Here is a 17217-nt window from a genome sequence, read left to right as displayed (position 1 = left end):
CACAAGGAACTAGTTGAATTTTGTTTTTCCTCTGACTTCAATCGATTAAGCAGAACCAGCTCCTTAAAACCACCGTCAAGTGCTGTAGAATAAGCCAGTTCTCCCCACGTGAACCATTTTCTTCACGGAAGCTCCAGACTTATCAGTGAGACATCGTTTTATAGCTGCCATCATTTTCAGTGGAGGTTGGCAAAAACATTAGCCAGTAACCATTTTCCAAATTCCTCAACTTTTAGCTATACTGTTTGTTTAACAACCTTTACCATTTATAGAAGACACAAGGCTCAGAGTAAAGGGAAAATAAGGATTATGTTCTCCGAGCACAAGTGAACTGTGTGGGAAAGAAACTGCTGGACTTGAGTGTTTCAAAGTTCCTTTATAATTGACAGAGAAAGAAGTGTTATCATCACCTCTTGGGTCCCTGGGAAATAATTATTCCACATCCTGATCATCTGATAGCCCTAAAATGGTGAGAAATGTCAAATAGCAAACTTAGGGTAATATTTCTTTTTTAACTCTCCCTAGTGTTTTCTTTTTTTTCTCCCTGTCCTTTCCAATACTTTAACATCTCACATCTGAAACAACAATCCTAGTATGAAAGACAAAGTGTTAGAGATGAAAAAGAAGAGGGCCGGGCAGAGAGAAAAGAAAGAGCTAAAATCCCCGGAGCAGCTTAGAACCAAGGAAAGGGAAACCGGAAGATCTCCAGAAAATATAATGTCAAAAATTCTCTCCTCCAAGGTTTTCACTCCCTTTTTCTGGTTCTTCCCACCTGCCCTCCTGTCGAAATCTAAGCCTGCCGGAAAAAATATGGTAACAACCAATGAAACAAAACCCCCAACCGTTTACAGAAATATTAGCCACCAATTTCAAAGTTATATTTGTGAAACTGCCCAACGTTATCCACTCCTATTTAGAGGGCCTCTGAATTCTTTATAAACACCCCCATCACAGTTTGGTAGCTAGCAGGAAAAGAGCGCTTGGGGTTAAAATTCCTGTCAGAATTACAGACAGCAGACTGAGAAACATGCCATTTCCAGCTCATTTCAGTATTGCTTTCTTTTCTGTTTCTTTTCCTGAGAATACCCACCTTCTATCTAAATTCTAAATTATAAAGCCATCCCCTCTCCCCCACCACAAACACACACAGTCTGTAAAATGAACATTCCCTCCCCTGGGCTTTTGAGACAGGCTCTGAAAGAAGCAGAAGGCATTCTTGTCCTTTCCACAGGCCAGTTCAACAGAGCATAATAAGCCAAGGACTCCCGCAAGAGAAACACCTAGAGGTTCTGTTAAGAGAGAATGTGGTACTTTGGAACACGAGAGATGTTGAAGGAGCTGTGGGGTGGGGACTCAAAAGTGTCTTGTGCTTGCCCATTTAAACACACTAAATCTATTTAGAAGAACTGCCTTAGATCACTAGAACATTTCTTAAAAAACTTTTTTTTTAATTGAGATACAATTGACATGTAACATTGTGTTAGAGCAATTCTGTATCATTTTCTTCCTCCTTCACTTTCCAACCCTGACAGTCTTTAGTCTGGGGCTTAGGGACTTGCCTTTTTCAATTGTCAGAAAATAAGAAAATTTCTGAGGTTACTTGTTGATTCCCTATAAAGACCTTACGTGAACGTGTTTCTGAAAATACTCGTTGCAAATAAGATTGTGCCGTGGCATACTTCTCTTTCTTTGAATTTGAAAATAGAAGGCTAAGATAATTAATTTGGTCATCCTTAATTTAAAATGTTACAATGAGTTGGATTATTATTGTAAAAGAAGAAAAGGTAAAAATTCCGTTTCCTGCTTGCCTGCCCCAAGTCAAGGAGAAATATGGGAAATAAAATAGTTTATATGCTATACAGCATTTATATGTATATACCTACATTTAGAACTTGTTTCAATTCCTTGAGGGCACTCAGAACAGAGTTGTTTAGAGATCAGTTTCGCATTGCAGATTCAAGTAGTTTCTTTTTTAAGGGATGCAAGATAATTGGGACAATTACAAAAGTCCCCCTGTATTCCATCAAAGTGACTGGTGTAGTCCTGGGCCCTTATCAGCTGTGGAGGAGAATGTTTGGTTCATAGGCAGTGGTATTCCAGCTTGATGGTGGATGGCGTTCTTTCTACTTTAATACTCTGCTAGCCTGGGGTCGAGGTTGTTTTCCTTACTTCCAGGACTTTTTTGAGAGAAAAATACACACACTGCCCTCAAGCAGTTGTTTCACACTGGTTCCCAAAATGGCCTGGGGAGCTCACTTCTGTGATATGTTAGAGTCTTTCATAAGATCTCAGGCTGGGAGGGATATTGTAAAAATGCACTCATATCAAAGCCTAGAAAACGGAGAGCCAGGCAGAGAAGTAAAGTAACTTAATTTTTTTCTTTTAACCACATCCCCGCTTTTCTCCACTTCCCCTCCCCTTTTCATTTTTTTTTTCTTATGGAGAGAAGGCTCCGGATGGAAGGGAAAGTTTCTGTCAAAGTAAGGAAGGTGCTGATCTCTTCATTCCCTTGGTCTCCCTGGAGAAAAATCTCGCCTGGTTGTCAGAGAGGCAGGATTGGCACCAGATCCCACAAGCAGTCTGGAACTTGAGAGGGATAACAAAAGGAATATTTGCTTTTCATCTTTCTTGTTCACCTCCTTTCCCTTTATCCACTCCTTATATTTTTTGTCCCCAAAGTGGCTTTCATAATGGTAGTAATAAGCTATTAGTTCTAGAGCTCATTTGGTTTAGTATGTCACTCCAGGGAGATGTGTGTGTGTGTGTGTGTGTGTGTGTATCGAGGGAGATAATATATATATATTGTTGGGTTATCACTGCCTTCCTGGAGTTTCTGACCTTAACTGTTCCAAAGTCAAGTCCAGAGCCTATTTCAGTTGTGTTGTTCTCCTTCCTGTGTCTTTGCTTCACAGTGTTAGCTGTCATCCTCCATTCTCTTTGCCCGCAGAACAATTTGTTGAGAAGTCATCGTGTGCCCAGCCCCTGGGCGAACTGACCAGCCTGGATGCTCACGGGGAGTTTGGTGGCGGGGGCAGCAGTAGCCCATCCTCCTCCTCTCTGTGTACTGAGCCGCTGATTCCCACTACCCCCATCATCCCCAGTGAGGAAATGGCCAAAATTGCCTGCAGCCTGGAGACCAAGGAGCTCTGGGACAAATTCCACGAGCTGGGAACAGAGATGATCATCACCAAGTCGGGCAGGTAGCGGGGGTCTTGGTGTGTGAGGAGTGGGGCGGTGAGAAGAGCGCCCTGGGTGGCCTAGGGTGTTCCCAGGAACTGGGTGAAACCCCACTAATCCAGAGCACTGAGAGAGCTTCGCTTAATGAAGCTTCGCTTAATGAGGGCTTCTTTCCCCTGACTTGCTTTTGGAGAGAACTGTTGAGACGTATAAGCATTCGCTTTCTTGCGATCTGGCCATGAAAAACCCAACTTGGCCTTGATGAGAGGGATGCAGGGACCAGTGATCTTGGGACGCTGCAATCTGAGAGGGCTTTGGGCTGCAGGGTTGGCATCTGGAGGGAAGAGGGAACTCATGCTGGAAGTGCAGGGCGGGCTGCTGGGTACTTGGAGGGAGGCAGGTAGCTTCCCTTTTATTGGTCTCAATTTGCAAAAGCCGCCAGCTCCCATTAAAAACCAAAACTAAAACCTGTGCAGAAGAATGAAATTTGAGACGACCACACTCTGTGTAGGACAGAGTGCTGGTGCTGCAGGCCCCCTGGTGCCGTGGGGCCGGAAGCCCCGGGGGTGCAGGCGGCTCCCCAGGCCTGGGGCAAAGACTCTAAAGGTGGCCAATGGCAGCCCTGGTCACTCCAGCTCTCTGGACCCTGGGAAATACCCCCAGGGTCTCTGGAAACCCAATCCTGCCCTAGATTTCTGTGGCTGGGGCAGAGTTTTCTCTCTGCCACCCTAGGGGTTGGGCGACTCGGTCTGCTCCAGAGACTTTGGTTTGGGAGCCTAACAGGCTTGATAATGTAACCTAAGGTTTTCCCTAATCACAGACCTTTGGGTATTAGAGAACAAAACAGAACTTTTCACCTAGCAATGAGGACTCCGGAAAAGGTGACGCCTAAAATTATTTCTGCTTGGGAGAAGGAAGATCTCCGAATTCACATCTCTGTGGAAACAAAAAAGGGCTTGGGGCCGGGTAGGGAGGGGAGTCGGACCTCCCTCTTTAATTCGGTGGGCTCCTCTGGCAGTATGAGCTGTGGCCGATTCTCTTTGTTTCCCTGTGTCAGGAGGATGTTTCCCACCATCCGAGTGTCATTTTCGGGTGTGGATCCTGAGGCCAAGTACATAGTCCTGATGGACATCGTACCCGTGGACAACAAGAGGTACCGCTACGCCTACCACCGGTCCTCCTGGCTGGTGGCTGGCAAGGCAGACCCGCCGCTGCCAGCCAGGTTTGTGCCTCCAGATTTTCGGGCAGAGCAAAATGCGTCTTAACCCCGAGAGCAGAATGTCTCTGGTTGGTTGCATTTTAAGCAGATCTGTTTGCACAGTGGTGGGCGCTGGTAGAAAGCATTCCAAGCCCAGATGCTCCAGGACTGACTCTACAAAATATCTGAGAAAGGCAGAGTTTGTAGAGACAGAATGTTGTCTTTAATTTCATCTTTCTCGTAATTCATTTCCATGCTTTCCTAATTTCAGTTAGAATATTCATTAGAAATCCGGACCCATTTCATAGGGCACCCATCATTTCTAGTTGGCTACTTAATACCAGACTGAATACAGCTAATGCTGAAGTGGTTGCCCTAAAAATCCTTTTTAGAAGAGTGCATTTTAGTGAAGTGGTTGCTTATAGTAAATATTTTTAAGTAATATGGTTATATCTGCACACAATAAAGGTCATTTTGGTGAAATGTGGTTGTTTTTGACCAATAAAGGACTCAGACATTTTAAGTAAGAAAAGCTAACTTTTGGGCGCCTGGGTGGCTCAGTCATTAAAGCGTCTGCCTTTGGCTCAGGTCATGATCTCACGGTCCTGGGATCTAGTCCCACATCGGGCTTCCTGCTCAGCAGGAAGCCTGCTTCTCCCTCTCCCACTCCTCCTGCTTCTGTTCCCTCTCTTGCTGTGTCTCTCTCTGTCAAATAAATAAAATCTTAAAAAAAAAAAAAGAAAAGCTAATTTTTTTCCCCCTTCTCCATAGTAAGTTCAGTAGATGCATGTAATTCAATATCAGGTTAATATTCTTTTACATGAAACATTACTCAGTATGTTAGGGATCATATATGTTTATTATTATGTTGTTCATTGGTAATAATGTTTTTCAAGAAGAACCCTGTTTAAAAAATCACATGCTGTTTTTTATTGTTTCTGCTTTACCCAAATTAGCCTTCTAGGGGGAAAAAAAAGCATGTATTAGTTTATGCAAAAAGTTGTAGCTGAAGTTATAGGAACCTAACTGCACACTTTAATACAAACAAAGGATATTAGTAGACTTTACATTTAGGGTTCTAAACCAAGACTTACTGTTTTTGACTTGTTTTATGACTATCTAATTTTTCTAATTGGTTAGAAATTCATATCAGAATTCAGAATTTATTTACATGTACAGATTTAGGAACTCTGATGGCTGGTTCTTTGTAAGTATCTAGTCTGGAGTTTTAGTCAAGGCACAGAACCAACACAGACAATTTACACAAACTAGTTCAGATGGAATATTACGCTTACTTAGTCATTAATCACATTACTGAGCTTACAGTATGCTAAATACACTGGAGAAGAGATTAAAAAAACTCTCAGAGTTTTCCATTCCCACAAGAGACTAGGAAGGACATCTTCCCAACCCTTCCAAATCAACATATTAAATAACAAATAACTGGACTAAGAACTTTTTAAAAGATGTTATACCCTTTTTTTTTTAAATTGAGCAAGATTCACCAGTTTCTAGTAGTTTATAATTAGTATTCTTTACTGTTTATTATTAAATAGCTGATTCACATTACTCTCAAGCTTCCTTCCAAATTTTCCAAAATCTTTAAATGAGAGAGAGAGAGAGAGAGAGAGAGAGAGAGAGGTATTTTAGCAGATTCCTAACCATTTTTACAAGCACATCCTTCCCCCCCCCACAAAGTCTTTCCTTTAAGAAGTTAATCGCTCTTATTTAGCATATGTTTTCTTACTATCCGAAGGTTTGGGGAACTGGTGCCGGCCAGCAGGACTTTGGAAATATGAAATGCCTTGTTTATGTTACTAATCTGTTCTGGTTGGAGAAGGAAAGTGCGTACCAATACACTATCTTAACTGAAGCATGTTTAAGCTATTGCTGGAATTTTAAGTCCTGGGGGACTTGAGAGAGGAGGGGCTTCCTGTATGCGTTTTCATTCATCATACTTCAGTTTATTTATATTGATATTAGATAAAAATGTTTAGTGTGTTATAGGATAGAAATATGCTAGATAATTTAAGCAAATGTTCTTTATTATTATTAAAAAATAGCACTATATTTCATAGCTCCATAAGGGAAAGGTGAGGAATATGGGAGGTAATCATTTTTGTATTGATGGTGGAAATTCCTTGTGGTTCTTGTTGAAATATTTATTTCAGATGGAAGTTTACCAGTCAGTTGTTCCTAATCAGAAGAAATAATACTTGACAATATCATTTGATCTCAACAACGGGCAAGACATTATCTAAAATAATGTTGTGTTTTCATATAGGACATTTCGTTGTCTTTAAAGTAACTGATATTTAAATAAGTTAAACTTTATTAATGTGATTCCACATGTTGAATTGATAGAGAAGGGAACATTTCATGAGCTTCTAGGAGTTTAAATATTTTTAAACTTTTTTGGCGGAGTAGGTAGGATGTGCTGGTCAGTAAAACCATTGCACGTGTCAAGTTTTAGCCTCGGAGGGGTGTACTTGAAACAGTATTATGGTTGTGTCATCAAGGAATACTTGAATTGAAAGGCACTTTTGAGCAGTCCTCCAAAACAAACAGGCAGACAAACCCACACCTAAAGCCTTTAAAGTTCTTCTATGGGTCTAGTGAGAATTTCTAGTGCCTTTTTTGTGCTCTGCTTCTGGTGGGCTTTAGCCTGTCAGCATGGGCACTTAGTCCTCTGTGTGACAAAGCATGGCACAGCCTTCTTGGTTTTTTTCCATAAGTACTGCAGGGAAAGTACTTGTGACTTTCTCCCCTGACTTTGCCCAAACCATAATATTTATGTTTAATTAAAATTATAAGGAACCTATATAAAATTGAGATATAAATAACCTGTTAAATGGATAAAAGGATTTGTCCTATTAAATCAGGGATATTTCCTTCTCTTTCACGAGTTCTGTAATCTCCCCTGACTTCAGAAAAGCTTATGTTGAGTGGATACTAGGATTAGAATTTACAAAGTGTTGTACTTTGTGTAAACCATCCCTGGTAGAACAGATGGCCAGCATTTAACTGTGAATGAGGAAGAGATTGCCTCGCATGTAGCAGCTGATCAATAAATGATAAATACTTGATAAATACATTTTTCCCATCAAAGGTTCCCCCCCTCAAAAAAAACTGTTTGTGAATAAATGCACTGAATAATTTGAGGTTTATCCAGCTTATTTTCACTGTCATTTAGTGGGCACTTAACTAGATGAAAGTAATAGTATTTAAGATAGTGGAAGGAGCAACAGACTGTGATCTGTGGACTATTAAGAGTTAGCCACATTGCTGTATTAAAATTACTTTGTCTTGTATTTATAAACTTCAAACTGAGTCATCCTCAAGTGTAAATGAATGAATTCTCTAAAATTGTTTCCTCTTCAGTTCTTTATGCCTTCATTGCTTTTTAGCAGTATTTATACTAGGAACTATACAATTAGTATAAACTAGTCTGTCTTTTGAATATACTACAACAGTAATAAAATTTTGTATTTTACTGAAGCAGACCAATAGTTGATTAGATGGATGGAAAAATATGCACCTTTTTAAAAATGGCTTGCTGAGCAGACAATAGAAAATTTACTAGGTATTACCCCTTTTAGATCATCGGTACATGAAGAAACATATTTAGATGTTTTAGAGTTATTTTGATAGTGTTAGATTATTAAATTTGAGATTATCTGGGGCAAATAAAATTCACCATTTATATGAGGTTTTTGTGTTCCTTTAGAATCAGAATATTTTATAACCCACAGAGAACAGAGTTTTAAAAGATGTCTCAATAACATTCTCATAATTTTCTTAGGTTGTACGTACACCCAGACTCTCCTTTTACTGGTGAGCAGCTACTCAAACAGATGGTGTCTTTTGAAAAGGTGAAACTCACCAACAACGAACTGGATCAGCATGGCCATGTAAGTACAGCGCCTTGGATTATGTGGATTCCCTGCGATGGAATGGAGAAGTCACTCAGAACTTCCTCCCTCTCAATCTCTTCTTCCCCTCCCTTTCCCCATCCCATCTTCCATCTCTCAATTATTCTGTGAGAACATTCATGTGTTGTTCAGGGAACCCTGACTGCTCTTCTTAAGAGGCCACTTACAGGGATGCTGTATGCCATTTCTATGCAAGAGGGTCTGGGACCTTCGACTTACAGGGATGCCATATGCCATTTCTATGCAAGAGGGTCTGGGACCTTCGTTCGGCACTACGAATTTCCCAAGACTGCAACTACTTTGCTACCTGCACCAGCTAAACAAAGGGAATGTGCATTCTGGAGGCTATGATAGTTCTTAGGTGAAACATCTGATTTCTGTCAGTGGTATATTAGATAACACAGTGTAAAGGAAATGGGGCTGACATCTCCTATGGGGATTTCCCAAAGTGTGTTTTGTAGAGCCTGTTCATGTGAGACGCAATAGAACAAAAGGGTTTTGTGTCCAAATAAATTTGGGGAAGTGCTCTTTACTCATTATCTACCCCTATTGTAGAGAGTCTTATGAAGAGTAAAGCACAGAGAAGTCTTGAAATTAAAAACAAAACAGTTTGATTTTTTGTCATAAGGAGTTCTTCAAAATATGGAAAAAGAGAAATTGGAATTCTGAGCCCATATCAATAATTAATAGCACAAATAGCCATTGACACAGGCCTTTACACATTTGATAAGACTGCTTTGTAAGGAACTATGATGTTATTCCGTGCTCTAAAAGAAAGATTTACATAAAAATTGTTTTAGATTTTTATACTAAGAAAACTTGAGACTTGCATACTTTTTGATGAGAGGACTATTTCTTTTTTTGCCTCGATTTGCCAGAAAGCACATTAGCAATTCATTGGTTGATTCTCTTGGCTTAGATACTTTGATATAATTATTCTCTGTCTTACCCCTTTATTAAGACTCTTGTTACTTAAGGTTTTCATTCTTAATTGGATCTCTGCAATTTAGTAGTTTACGAACTTTTCTCAAAAAGGATGGTTATAAGTAGATATAAGTTAGAGAGTTCTAGCCAATGGTTTCAAATGGTTTGAGTGAAATTGGAACCAAATAAATCACTTTAGGCATTGCCACCACCCATTTGCCCACCCATGACCAAATCAGAGTAACCAGGTTAACTCATGACTGCTGGTGGCACTGTTGCAATGTTGCAAATAGGTTAATAGGTTTCTGTTATTTTATGTATTGGAAAAGATAATTGACTTTTATCTTTAAGAATGTTGGGATAATTGTCTTTTTCTGCTTTTTTAAAGAGATGTTTTCATTGATAGATTTTTTTTTTTTCAGATTAAAAATGATGAAGTATCTGGGAGACATTTTCTGCAGGCCAGATCATTCTTAATGTCATTCATATTAAAATTTCTTGACTCCACTGAAATCTTTGCAGGGAGAAATGAAATTTTTTATGGTTGTGATATTTTCCATATGTGAAGCTTTTATTCATTTATTTTTAATTTTATTATTTTTTAAATCATTGAGGAAAGTCTTGGAATAGTTGTGTTTTTTTATTTTATTTATTTGAGAGAGAGAGCAAGAGAGAGAGCACAAGCAGGGGGAATAGCAGAGGGGGAGAGAGAAGCAGACTCCCTGCTGATCAGGGAGCTGGACATGAGGCTCCATCCCAGGACCCTGAGATCATGACCCGAGCCGAAGGCAGATGCTTAATGGACTGAACCACCCAGGTGCCCTTATGTGAAGCTTTTAGAAGCACTATTTGGGAGTTTCCAGAAAGACTTGAGAATTCATTTTGAGATCAGCTGTCCAGAATTAATGTTTTCCTTTTAATATCGACTTCATGGGTGGAAATAGCACCAAACTGTATTTTAGGAGCTCTGAGTTCTCATCTGATTATGCCAAGATTAGACCTTGGCAGATTATTTAGTCTTAGATGGTTGTTAATATCCATTTTAGCTTTAAAATTTTATTATTTAATATAACCTTTTGTCACCATAAATAATGTGTTCTGAAAACTACAAGAAAAAATTTTTAGATCCTGTGTCGTTCAGCCAAGTCCTTTGAATTAGTTTTGAAGAAGCCTTTCTTATAGATGCATTTTTCATTTTATAACAGGAAAATTCTTTACTTCAGGGAATTTATTTCTTCAGTGAAGCAAAGTTGACATTTCTATTAGTGTTCCTTAGACTTATGAGGTCTTGAGCAGAGAGTCAAGGAGCGCTGGGGGCTGAGATTCAGTCTGAGGTTTGAGTCTCTCTGGCACCCCTTCCTGAAGGAAATTGACCTTCGGATAGTGTAAGTAGGGGAGAAGGGATATTATTTAAAGCTTAGGGCTTTTTCCAGTGTGTGTGTGTGTGTGTGTGTGTGTGTGTGTGTGTGTGTGTGTGTGAAAATTCTTTCTAACTTGTTAGTACAACATATAATGAATGCCCAGGTTTTTTCTTATATCATTGTTAGATATAAGATAGATCTAAGATATATAAATATATCTTAGATATAAGTTAGATATTGTCACTTTGAGTTTATTCCAGTTTTATGAGTGAGCATAAATATCTTGAACTCCGTGAAATAAACACATTATATAAAGAGATGACTTTTTTTTTTTTTTAAATCTATTTCAGCTCATTTGAAACTCATTTGTTTTAGTGATTCCTATTCAGGCTTGGGACCATAAAAGGATGGCATGTTCAAAATTCAGTACCAGCTAATGCCCTGTAACTTTAAGTTGGCTTACGTCTCAGCACAGGGAGGAACTGATTCTATATTAATCATCCCACAGTGACTAGTATTTAACTCTGTTAAAGTCAGCTAGCAAAAACGCTCATCTACCACACCCATGGTAGCCAAGAAAACAGGGGTGCCGTCAGTTGCAACAACACTGCATGCCATTGACCCTGCTCCTGCCACAGTATGTATCACATGCCTCCCCTGAGAGCCAGGCTCTCTGCGAGGCCCTTGGGATGAAGGGCATACAGTGTGAGCCCAGGAAAGACACACCCAATTTGGTAGATTTAGGTAGCTGTCTGAGTGGCAGGGGGGAAGATGTGGAAAAACTTTCATATCTGAAAGTAAATCTTGTTGCTCAGATTTCATAATGGCAAATCAAAAGACACATGAAAAATACTGCCTTGTTAACCAAAGTAGGCTCATGATTTCTAAGTATTGGGCAACTTTTACTAGCTATAGAATGGAAGATGGTCATCACTCTCATTCATATTTGGTTTATAACTGGAAGCCAGGAATCAATGAAGCTGTCAGAAATAATAACAATAATAATAATGTTCATGTTTACTGAACACTTCCTATTTGCTATGTAATTTATAAGGACTACATCATCTAATCCTTCCTACAACTCTGTGAGGTATGTTTTTGCATTTGAGAAAACAAGGTTGGAGAGGTGAGATCAGTTGGCTCAAGATGAAGGAACTAGAAAGTAACAGGCTTAGCACTCTGAGGTCTAGTACCACACAGCCTTTCTTAATTCTTTGTATCCACCCCCCCCAACCATAAATAGCAATCTGTCCTCCTAGAATGTATAAGTTCTTACTTTAGAAAATTTAGACCATACATCCTTTGGTCTAACCAGACTAACAAAAAATATTTTAAAGACTTGATTTAAAAAACAAAAATCAACAACCTTCAGGTGACTTTCCCTCCATCATTTTAGAAAGGACCCTTGAAACAACCTATATTGTGTACAGCTGTTTTGATAAAATGATTTCACAACCATGACTCTGCAATACTTATGAAAAGGATTTGCCTTGTGAATGGAAAGGGTATGTCCTAATCTTAAAACTTGAATTCGAAGCTGAGATCTTACGGTTCTTTCTTTGCCTCATTGAACTTTGGCCTGTTTAGCAATATGAATACTTAAAAATTAGTACTTCCCATCTCTTCATCATAGATCATTTTGAACTCAATGCACAAGTACCAGCCACGGGTGCACATCATTAAGAAGAAAGACCACACAGCCTCGTTGCTCAATCTGAAGTCAGAAGAATTCAGAACATTCATCTTCCCAGAGACCGTTTTCACAGCAGTCACTGCCTACCAGAATCAATTGGTGAGTTCAACACTGACCATTCATTTCCTACATAAGGGAAAGATTTAGGAGCTTCTTTCATTTTCTTGGAGAGAAGGGCTATCCCAGTACTCAAAATCAAAGTTCGCTTTGGTGAGTGCTATTGAATATCAGCCACAGAACCTCTAAGCATGTTGAGTGACCATGGCTCAAGGTTAGTAAGGTCTGTATTATACCATCTTTTCTAGAATCTTTATACTCTTGGTCAGTTGTTCATTGCCCACTCTCCCACCCAGATCTGCCCCATCTGACTTCTCCAATTTTTTTCTTGAGAAAATCACCTGCTTCTTTTTCCTCCTTCTGGTAGAGCCTCATGATGTATATAACCATACACTCATTGCTTCACAAAATTTAGAGATTCAGTTTTTCTGCGAAATTAACACACATATTCCAGCCAACTACCCAGACTGCTGGTACTTCAGAAATTTTGTGAAGCTTATTCACCTGTAATTTAAGGTAATTCTAGTAGAAGGATTTTTTAAATGTCTCTTTAGATAATAAACTATAGCATGTAAGCAGTGTATATTTAATCAACTTCAAGATATCTAATTTATAATATCGAGTTTTATAGTTTCTACTTTTTGATATATAGCACATTTCAAGTTTATGTATTTCTTCATCCATAAGGTTTAATCCAACTCAGTTAATAACTATCAAAGTCTTACTGAGGGCTGGGTGCTGGTCACTACTTCCCCATATATTTTATTCTTTCATGGTCAGCATAACCTTGAAGACTGGGGGTCATAGGAATATTCTGTAGTGAGGAAGCTGAGGCGAAGAGAGGATAGTAACTTTTCAGGGTCAGGAAGGACCAGAAATAGAATTCCTCTGATATACTTCAGTAAAAGGAACTCATTCAGTTTACTTGACAAATTTGGTTGTTTGTGGCCTCTCTAGGTCTTTGTAGCTTGCCTTTATTTGGTTAGTTTTAAGGTAGCCAGGACTATTGCCCTCTTTTTGTTTTGACATTGTTATATTTTGGGTTCTGAATGAGTAATTGTAAGGTCATGCCTGATAGATGTTTCAGAGGCCAGAGTGGGATAGGTCAGTCAGAGGAGATCCGGTGTTGTGTCTCTTGAGAAAAGTAAGAAGGTGAAGCTGAGAGCCCAGGTAGCCCTACACAAATGAGGAAATAGGAGCCCAGGGAAGGAATGTGAGCAAAAGGCAGGAGTGGATGTGTGTCTGTAAGCCATAAGCACCTATAATTTCTGTATGGCTTGGAGTAGGTTTTACTTCACCACTGCCATTTTCCTTACCTGTTAACTAGAGCTAAGAACTGCCCAGAACATCTTGGGAATTCCTGTGAGGATCAAATGTGGTGCTGTGTGGAAACTGTCAGGCATCCTATAAATAAGGCATATGGTGACTATCGGACTGTCTCTGGAGTGTTCAAAGTGACAAAACTGTCACTTTTTTGGATTTTAAAATGTTAGTGGCACATTTTTTTAATGAGCTAAATGAAGGCACAAATGTTATCATACTAATCTTAAAGTAAAAGCAAAGTATTAAAACTTTTTGGTTGTCTCTAAGGCAACAACACAAGAGTAGAAACTTTCAGAGAATGACCAAGCTAAAAAGTTGGGTATAGATTGAAGCCTACAGGGGTATAAAACCCTAATACTGTTTCACTGAGAATCTGAAACATTGACATCAACTATCCCAGTTTTTATTCGAGGACACATGTAAAACAGATATAGATTCAGAGAACATTCCTAAAACATTCATTTTACATGAATTGAATTTATAGCTTTTATACTATAAGACATTAGATTTGTACTTCTACAAGAAGTCTGCTGATGTTTGAGAATAAACCAGAAACGTGTCATGTGAAAATTTCATTGCTTTTATCAAAATTCTCTGTAAAGAAAACCAAAGCAAGAATAGGTAAATTGCTTTTTTTTTTTAAATGAAAATTACAGACTGAAGAAAATTGAAGGAAAGTTTCTAAGAAACTATAGATTTAGTTTGATAGGTGAAGGAGCAGTCCTGAATAAACCTTGGCAGGACCTCTCAGGTCATGGTACACTGGAATATGAGGTTTTATCTCCATAATTGTAACAATAGCTAATATTTGTGTACTTACTATGTGCTGGGAACCATTTAAAGTGAATTGTCTTATTTAATCTTCACAAGGATATTATAAAATAGGAACAAACAGTATTTGTTCGTTGTATTTACAGCTGGGAAAATTGAGGCATGGGGTTAAATAACTCAAGGTGACCTTCCTGGACCTCGCCTGCTCTATTTCTCTGTATATGTAGTTTTCTCCTTCCCTGAATCATTTGAAACTAAGTAGCATACATCATGATACTTTACCTGTCAATATTTCTACAAGTACATACTGACAATAAGAATATTATTTTTGTAAGCACAATGTCTTTTTCACAGCTAAGAAAATTAATAAGAGTTATTCCTTAATATCTTCTAAAATTCAGTTTCATATTAATATTTCCAGGAGGGACCAACAACCTTTTCCCCCTTTGTTTTGTTTTTTTTTTTTTAAGATTTTATTTATTTATTTGACAGAGAGAGACACAGCGAGAGAGGGAACACAAGCAGGGGGAGTGGGAGAGGGAGAAGCAGGCCTCCCGCTGAGCAGAGAGCCCGATGTGGGGCTCGATCCCAGGACACTGGGATCATGACCTGAGCCGAAGGCAGACGCCTAACAACTGAGCCACCCAGGCGCCCCATCCTTTCCCCCCTTTGAACTAGGATCCAACTAACATTCATGGCTTGGGTTTATTACTTTTAATTTAGAAAAAAACTATCTACATTTTTTCTGAATATCTCATTTAATTCTGATACTAGTCTCCCGAAGAAGGCCCTGGGAGCCCCGTTTTATAGATGGAAAAGCAGGTTCAGAGTGGTTAATACATTTGCCCAAGGTAACAAATCTGGTAAGTGACAGAACCATCTTCCGGGTCTTAACGCCTCCTTTGGCGACCTCATGGGAACTAGACTGCAGGCCCAAGGAAGTGACCACTGACAATGTCAAGCTTTCGAAAATGAATTTGAAAATGTTGCTAAATTAAAACAGACAAAGGTACTAATAAACACACATCCTAACATTAGTTGTTCTTCTTGCAAATGTTTATTTCTAATTGAGATTATAAATGGGCTCAAAATCTAGTTACCAGTTCCTAGCTCTCATTCACTGCATCATTAAGTATAAAGATTAATATGATTAGTATATCATTTCATTGCTAAATAACCCACAATAGAAGTGATTAGATTCAGAAGTAATTTTTCTCAATAGATCCTGCTGTGTCTGAATTTATTTCTTTACATCTACCTTTAAACGCATAATTTCCATGCGTGTGTGTGTGTGTGTGTGCGTGTATATATATATATATATATATATTTGAAATTCAGGTAATAGTCAAAGATTTCATTTGGTATACTAATAAGCCAGTTTTGCAAATGGTTTAAAACCTCATAAGACCAATAGAAATTCATGTTCAATAAACATATGTGGGATGAATAAATCAGTTTGGGGGTTAGTATTTTCATTAGTCTTAAGCAATTTTCTAAACTTTGATTCTTTCTCAAGCCTCCCCACATCTACCACTTTTTCACAGCTGCACCCATGCTTGTGTACTATTTTCCTATACCAGATATAGAATAAAATAAATATATAGGAAGTAAACATGTACTTAGCATAAGGATTAGAATTTTTCCATGCACAAGAACAGAAAGAAAAGAGAGGAAGATTTAAAAGTTCACATTTAGGATCACTTTCATATCTCTTAAACTTTGGACAGGACTGTTATTTTTATATCTATTAAAAGCCAATTCAGTTTCCAACAGAATTTGTGAAAAGCCTTCTCATTTATTGTGGGTGGTAGTTTTATTTGTAAGTAATGAAAATGGGGCATATTTTGCTATTTCTCTCTTTTTTTTTGCAAGGAAATGATTGCATTTCTTTACATTATTAGATAAAACCTAAATACATTACACTTTCAACAAACTATCTTATAATTTCAGATTTAAAGGTCATGCATTGTTTTTGAGCGGGCCGACCATTGCTGTAGAGTTGAAGTGTAGGTCAGGTTTCATTTTTAAATGCCTTTGGAGAGATCTTTTCCTGATAATTGGAGAAATGGGCTCTGGGGACCAATTTCACCTTGTGGCTGGGCACCCCAGCTGGGTCCAGAGTTCAGCGGTATCACTTGGGATAACGACCACTGGGAGAGGTCCCCCCCACCCTCATCGGTGCCACGGCAGTGTCAAAATCTGCTCTCTGGTTTTGCATACACTTGTGACCTATAGATAAAGGAGATGTTAAGAGTGAATTTTCTGGCTAAGAAATGCATTATGTCCTATATTATTGAGATAACAGATGAAAGAACAGTGGCTGTGTTTTGGCCTGAATTAGTCGGTGATTTGCATATACACAAAACTGCGGGATTTCTTAAGCATGCAGAGCTGCCCTGTAACGCTTTTTCCTCACAAAATGAAAAAAGTTACTACTTTTAAATGTTGCTTTTGAGTTACAAGCTATACCTGTAGTTTCATATATATATATTTTTAAACATATTTGGTAGTTGGCTACTTTGGGGATCCTTTTTGCAGTTTCACCGTTGACATGGATGATATTGTCGAACAGCGTTACACACAGGGGCAGGGATTCTGTATTAGGGTCCAGCTGAGATCACTGTCTGTAACTTGGGTCCTTTCTCTCGTCAGTTCGCAGATGTAGAACTTTTTCAGTTATCCCAAATAGTATAAAGGGATATAAAACTGTATCTTCAGAAATGAATTTCTTTCTCTGTTACTACCAGTTTTCATTGAAATATCCATGGAATAAAATCTATG

At 38.7% G+C, this 17217-nt stretch overlaps 1 protein-coding gene across 2 annotated transcripts in view; it reads left to right on the top strand.

Annotated features, from left to right (window-relative positions):
* The window catches only part of TBX20 (T-box transcription factor 20), a 57689-nt gene that overhangs the window by 1029 nt on the left and 39443 nt on the right, over window positions 1-17217 (top strand). The window contains exons 2-5 of one of the 2 annotated variants that reach the window (XM_027574932.2): window positions 2948-3200; window positions 4235-4399; window positions 8178-8286; window positions 12226-12384. In XM_027574932.2, coding sequence (XP_027430733.1) covers window positions 2948-3200; window positions 4235-4399; window positions 8178-8286; window positions 12226-12384 — 686 coding nt within the window. The remainder of the gene's footprint in view (window positions 1-2947; window positions 3201-4234; window positions 4400-8177; window positions 8287-12225; window positions 12385-17217) is intronic. The other variant, XM_027574933.2, reaches the window with a different exon arrangement.

This window comes from Zalophus californianus, chromosome 12 (assembly GCF_009762305.2).
Source record: "Zalophus californianus isolate mZalCal1 chromosome 12, mZalCal1.pri.v2, whole genome shotgun sequence".
Taxonomy (NCBI): domain Eukaryota; kingdom Metazoa; phylum Chordata; class Mammalia; order Carnivora; family Otariidae; genus Zalophus; species Zalophus californianus.
The sequence above is the reverse complement of the archived record's forward strand: the minus strand, read 5'-3'. Positions and strand labels throughout refer to the sequence as shown.